Raw genomic sequence first — 7,442 nt, forward strand, 5'->3', positions numbered from 1 at the left:
TACCTCTTCCAGATGAAGAAGATGAAGCTTGTATTAACTTCAAGGCACAGTACGAAAAGGCAAGAAAAAACTGAGAATGACAAGTAATGTGCATTAACAGAATAAAGAAAACATTGCACCCTTACATGCACACATAAAAAACTACGAAACAAACATGAAGGTGTGATTTCAATATGGGCATTGTCTTCTAAATAAAGTGCTTTTGTGTTAAAGATGAAAACTTTTGACAAATGAAAAAACCTGAAAAGGATAAAACATATATACACAAAATAGTAAAACAAATACAAGAAACGATTTTGATACCGTTACATATATTAAGTGAAAAGAAGCATAAAAACATGAAACAACAAACTTAAAAAAAACTTTTATCAGTTTCTGTGTATATTAACTAAACATACTTATAAAATTCCTGTTTTCTATTTGCTGGTGTTTTATCAATGTTGTTGAGGGTTAATTAAACTCATTTTTTGTCAAGTTTGATCAAAAAGCTAGCACTGAATATAATCTTATTCTGTGCCATAATAAGGGCCTCGCACATTTTCCTATTCAGATTGCCTATCCAATTAAGGAAAAACTGACCTAGAGCTAGACTTCTGGAAATGCATGGTAACGATAGTTAAAGACCATTTCTTGATAAATGCGACTTCATTTTACAAGTTTATGAACAAAAAAGAGAACTTTATAGACATTTCTCATTCTCATTTCTATTAAAATATGAACATGAATCATTTTTACGTTTTAAGCATCTTTTCCCCCAGTGACGCAACAAAATATTTCACATGCCTTTGTAAATAATTATAATATATGTATGCTGCAAAAATGGTACTTGGTCGCAGGGAGGAAAGTGTTTAGAATTGAAAAAAACTACCTACAGGGTGTCAGCAAATGAATTTTACATAAAATATTTGACACTTATTGCATATGTTTCCTAAACCTTACATATCTACAGCTTTATTCATTTTTGTAAATATTTCAAGCATAGAAAACACAAAACTAAATAAAAAGCGGACATAGAAAGTCAAGCTAGAAAGCAGACTGATCGTAATAAGTATATCTTCTGAATTTTTCAATAACGTCTGCTGCCTCTTGACAATCTGAGTCTATTGACTGAGTGTCGTATGTCATGAACCAAGCAAGTGGCTTGGAAACATACATATATATGTGTCTTCAACTAAAACACGACAAAGAGATATAGACAAACTTCTATGGGAATAGTGCAACTTTGGTGCAAACTTTTTAACTTTTAAGCGAACCTAGAATGTATTTAAAGAACAACATTTGCTTTAATTCAAACCAAAGAACACTGGATCCAGCATCCTAAACTCTAGCAGAAGTACATCAGTCACCAACTCCTGAACTGACCCTGTTGCTTCGAGAACTAACACTGAGGCCCGTAAAACTAATACTTACGCCCATAGAACCAGTACTGACGCGCCTAGAACTAGCACTGAGTCTGCAGGAAGTAACAGCAATTCGCTCACACATCTAAAAATTATTCCGAAGCCAACCGAACTACTAAAAATGACCTCAAAGAACAAACACAAACACCACAAGAATATCTACATAAATGTTGATACTAGCTAGTGAAGTTCTGTTCCACTGATATTCTGCACCAGTCGATATTTTAGATATTTGACCATATATCTGTACAAAGCCAATTTCCACATCTCTGTATAAGTATAAACGATATATGCTGGTTTTGTAAAAACACTACTTTTATATGTATTTTGTGAAATTTTAACACAGGCAAGTGATCGTTAAAGGAATGAAATTATGGTTTTTGCATGATTCATTTTGTTAACAGTTTGATAAGGTTTTAATATTTATCTACATGTGTGTGAAATTTGATAAACATACAGCTAGAATTATAAAAGATATCGTCAAAATATCGAGGGTTCGTTAGAAGTTTCGATTAGTATATAAATATTATTGAAGTTGTCAAGACTGTAGAAACAGCTAAGTTAGGAAAGGCTTTATGAATTGACTGTAGCCCATAAGATGTTTATAAGAGTGATGCTTTATAAGAATGATGCTTCTTTATTCGTTTTAACAATGCAGTTTAAATGTAGGGATAACGCATGCTTTTCCCGTGTGGTAACAACTGCAGAATCTCGTGGGATTGGTTGGTACCCCATCCCGGTAGGGCGAGTGTACCAACGATTCCTGAGGGATTCTGAAGATGTTATAACACGAAAAGAAGATGCGCTATCGCTATTCTAGCATAAATCGCGGAAAAACCAAGTAAATGAATATATTGTCCCTCAACGTCATTAAATTTCCATGAAATACACTGTTTTTTTCAAGTTGACGTAATCTTTTTTGAATTATCCGTTTTGGGGCCGTAATACGTTTACGCTTTGCCACGGAACGCGCATATATAAACTGGTGTTATAACAGCACTTGAGCGCGAGAATCTCTCTGTTAACACACGTTTTCTCTCCTGTTAAAACACCCCCGACAAGTGACAATAACAGCAGTTTTATGCTAGAATATCTGTTTTCAAACCGAACAAGAACCAAATGTACTATAGTATGTCAGAGAGTATTATATATTATCAGATTATAAATCATATTCAACGTCACGTCAATATGCCGTGTTTGAATGACATTGTGGATGGTTTTTCATAATAAAATTAAGACTAGTTATAACACTGATTGTAAACAACAGTCGTCATCCTATCTTGGGTCCGCACTATCAAAATTCAAATATGGGGCTGCTTCCTTAATAATTGAAAATTTACGATATGTTAATTTACCGGTACCTGACAGAACATGCCCATCCATTTTGTATGTGTTGTGACAATGCAATATTTACATTCGCCGTATTCTTTTCCATTGAAAATTATTACGTTCATTTCGTATGAACAGCAAAAGGAAAGGCGCGAAAGTTACGTCATCGCTGCTTAGTGATAACCGACCGCTGTTTTGATGACGTCCGCGTATAGACAGCTAGAACGTTCCTTAGATGACGTCGCATTTGTTTCGTGTGGTGAACAGAATTGCCGGGAAGCTAATTTTAATGTTAAATGCCACAAAATTTGTCCAATTTATAATATAATCTTGTTTACAAATTGAAAGGAAATATAATGTAAATATAAGAAACGAAATTATTTTTTCGGTGTTCATGCGAAATGAACAACAGAGTAGGATCGGCAAATTAAACATGAATCGCTAGCGCATTTCTTAGAAGGCTTTATCGGTACATGAAGGTTTTATTGATATATTTGATAGCGCTTAATTTGTATTCGTGTTTACTCATCCAGACATGGTCCGAATCTTAGCTAAAACCTGCTATAATTTATCAAATCTACAAGGAACACACTGTATAGTAGCATGTCATGTGAGTAGTTATTTTAAGAAATGGTAACAATTGTATTGCAATGTTATATATTTTGAAATGGACAGTGAAACATTATCAGTGTCTTTTTTTTTACACTATTTGTATATAAAGTTTTAGCTGAACTATTTAGTTATGAAGTTTTATTATCTGCTGTCTGTCATGCTTCCCAGATTTAATTTTTGATATGAGCCGCGCCATGAGAAAACCAACATGGTGGCTTTGCGACCAGCATGAATCCAGACCAGCCTGCGCATCCGCGCAGTCTGGTCAGGATCCATGCTGTTCGCTAACGGATGCGCAGGCTGGTCTGGATCCATACTGGTCGCAAAGCCACTATGTTGGTTTTCACATGGCACGGCTCATATCATGGTATTTGGATGCTGTATAGATTATAGTTTCAAATTATTCTAGTAGAAACAGTGTATTTATAAAGTTTGTTTGTATTGTATATGGATGAGACAGGAGTGATAATTATATTTATATATACAATATAAACTTATGTATTGTGACTGATTCTGTGTTCATGAAAAAGAAAACGTTTTGAAAAATGGTAAAACTCACTCTTTTATAAGACTTAAATTCACTCTCTGTATGAATCTCGTTAAAGTTATGTATTGAATATCATATGGTACAATGGAACAAAAGTATCCAATATCCTCAAAGCTGACCCAAATGCTCTCAGCCATCATACTACTTTGAAACTTAACAGTAAAATGAAAGATTTATTTAGACACTTCCAATGAAGTGTTATTCATGGTAAAACTAATAGTACACTGAAGACATATCTCAACAAGATTGAACAAACTGAATCAAATAGACAGAACAATTGGCAGGTTGTAAAAAAGCAAATGTTATTAAATAATTTTACCTTACGAAAGAAAGCAACACATATATCCACAATTGCATGGTTTAGCCACTCTCTTTTCCCCCTGATTTAATAAATTCAGATACATATAGTCCACCACTTTAACTTAACCCATGTCCTACATTCGTGACTTCAAATATTTTTAAACATTATTTTGCAAAACATTTTCATACACAATACTTAACCTTGCTTTATCTGTGTCTCCATCATCCTCTCTTTTCTCTGTTACGGCAAAAGAAAGACTTTTTAAGTCGTCTTCCTTTTTGTAAGTGATGTTAATCTGGGTCAGCCTGAGTGTGTTTAGGTTAACAAAGTGATTGACATTTTGAATTGGTTCCTCCTGGGATTTTACTTTCGTTTGTCATATTCAATCGGTCAAATTTTCTAAGTTCAATGTACCTTGATGTCATTTTTGGACTAGTAATTAACAACTGTGAATAGTAGTTTAGACGCAAAAAATTGTGATAGAACACGGTTGGAAGTAACATATCTAGTTTTATGAGAAAAAAATGCAAAAAAAAAACCCCAACTCATTTTGAATTTTTAGCCCCTGTGACAATAGTCATTTGCAAGGTGAAAATAAGCATTTTGACATGTGTATTGCTTCCAGGTCCGCAATATATTTTTTTGAAAAAAATATTTCTTAATCAATGATTGGCTGTCTTTCGGGCATGTAAATAATCTTTCAGAAAAAAAATATTTCAGGGCCCAGTTGCAAACCGTTTACGCACAAGCGAGTAACGGCGTACTAAGCGGTAGTTTTCTCTCTACCCGAATAAATCACACACATTTTTCGTACCAAAGTGTGCCAGTTAAAAACAAGCTAGATGAAAATTAACAAGACAAAAATAGGGTCAATCCTATTTGGTTACTTACAGGTTTGCCATTTAATTTTGCTTTCGCAAATTATCTTCGCCTGCCATAGCTGTTTGTTTATATTCCGACTTTATAGTGTGAAATACGTAATTTATCTTCGCCAATGAAAACCTTCTGTCGTTTTGTCATTGAACATCATGGCTGGCAAAGATAATTTGCGAAGGCAAAAAAGTTAATTTAAACTACAGAAAGACGGTATCGCTTACTGTTTAATACGTAATACAAGAGATACAATACGGCAATTATACGTATTGCGGCTTCCAGGCATTATTCTAGGTATGTTTTCAGGATAAATTACGTTGCTCCATCAATTCCTGTATTTGTTGTATGTGTTGTCAACTTCATTCTTATTATATGCAACTGCATTCTGTGCGAACTTCAAATGTCGAGTGCTAACAACAGATACCTAATTTAACAAAGAGTACTGAAAAAATACTTATCGGTTAACAAGTACTTCCTTTATGCGATATAGGTAGGTATAAGAGGTTTATGAGCAATGTACACTGACTCCTGCTTTGCCCCTAACTTCTTGAAACTACGCGAATTATGGTATTATTCTGGAAAATTGGCCGATATTTTCGCGGCCCTATGTGTCACAAAAAGCTATCAATTAACAACAGAATCTTATAAATTGCAGATATTGTTTATTAGTGTTAAGAATACACACCAATAAATTATTACTATAAGTTTATCTGTGTGTAGGTGAGTTCTACTGAATCTCAGAAAAACAGTCTTAGACCAAATACTGACACCTGCAACCTTAATCTTATTTTATTTTTTCCACCACAACTATCTGCACTAACGATTGACAGGTTTCTTTTAAACATTGTATACGGTATTGAACCAGATATCACTGTAATTTACCAAAATGAACAGTCAAATACCAAAAAAGGTTATTATTTACCGAACCTGAACTATAACTACTACAAGGCGATCAAGCATTATATGCGCCTATACATCACGTTATTAGTACATTCAAAATACATATTAGTATGGAAAAATGCTTTCAAAACTGATGAATATTTGATTTACTGCATATAGGTTATTATCAACCTAATAACTTCTGCTACCGGCTTGGAAACAATATCCTTTCTATCCTAAACAGTGCCTAAACAACTTTAGTTGAGTAAAGTAATAGGTAATAAATGTAAAAGCATTAAACAAACTGGCCTTTAAAATTTAAGAGTGATAGCACGTTAGGATAAAAAAAATTTGCAATGCAGAATTTGAATTGACACCATTTTTTAAAAAACTTAAGAATAAGCTTAGGAAATTCGATTTATAAAAAGCTTACTCTAGTGTTTTGGAAGACTGATTTGAACAATGTGGACCTCAGATATGTTTAAATGGAAGTCTATGGGAAAATAACAATGTTAATTTCATTTTCGGGAGTTGAAAATTTCCTTTAACTCGAAAATTATCATACTAAGTCGTAAACTAACATGTTATCTATAATATGGAGAAATAAATCTTATATATTCGTGTGCTTGTTTTTGAGATATTTGCCCATGATTTAACAAATCCGCGCATTAAGATGATTTTAATAAATTTTTTGAAATGATTTAACATGGTAAAGTATGTACTATCAATAAAATCTGTAAAAAGATCATTTAAAAGCAAAGAATGCAGCCAAGCAGAATAATTGCAGACTCGGTTTGATTGAGCCTGTTTATGAGAGGTAATGAAAAATGCAACACCTCTCACGTCCCCTAACACCGGCTTAAGCGGAACTCTATTACACACTAATTGAATGGACTCCATGATCGCAAAGGACCAGAAAATATAATAACACTGAATCCAAGTACGGGGAGACTGTTTGCAGCTGCCACACGGCACTTAAAGATTGCTGTTGTGATAGTTCAATTTTATTTGTAGAAAGGCAGTATAATGCATTTTTAATGAATTTACTCACGGGTTGCCAATTATTCAATATTAACTGATTTTCAATTCCGTATGCCGAGTCCAGGATTTATTCTACTTTATCCGGATTGATGACGTTTCGCTTTTACTTCTGGATTTTTAGAGGTGCAAAACTACCTTAATCGACTAACTTCGTTTAAAATCAGAGTGGTAAATAAAGTAGGTCAGTCATATACAATACCAGTCAGTGTTAATTACAAGATACAGGAGTATCATGTATCACGTAAGCATCCCATATTAGTGCAAAATCACACAGAGAAGAAAAAACAGGATGTTTACAATGATTTGGCAATGAACTGTGACCTCAGATCAGATGTATTTCATAAAAATAACTAAAAGTTTACAAAGGAAGACAAATACAATAAACACTGAGTCGAGCTTTCCTGTGTACAAAATGAATAAGGCAGGATATCCAGGGATACTTAGAGTAACAGAGACCTTT

General features: G+C 33.7%; 1 protein-coding gene across 1 annotated transcript in view; it reads right to left on the reverse strand.

Moving 5' to 3' along the window:
* The window catches only part of LOC123563196 (fibrillin-1-like), a 74,214-nt gene extending 69,862 nt beyond the window's left edge, over window positions 1-4,352 (reverse strand). The window contains exon 1 of the mRNA XM_053529951.1: window positions 4,208-4,352. Coding sequence (XP_053385926.1) covers window positions 4,208-4,245 — 38 coding nt within the window. The 5' untranslated portion in view covers window positions 4,246-4,352. The remainder of the gene's footprint in view (window positions 1-4,207) is intronic.
* Window positions 4,353-7,442: the final 3,090 nt, after the last annotated feature.

The sequence above is a fragment of the Mercenaria mercenaria genome, chromosome 2 (genome assembly GCF_021730395.1).
Source record: "Mercenaria mercenaria strain notata chromosome 2, MADL_Memer_1, whole genome shotgun sequence".
NCBI lineage: Eukaryota > Metazoa > Mollusca > Bivalvia > Venerida > Veneridae > Mercenaria > Mercenaria mercenaria.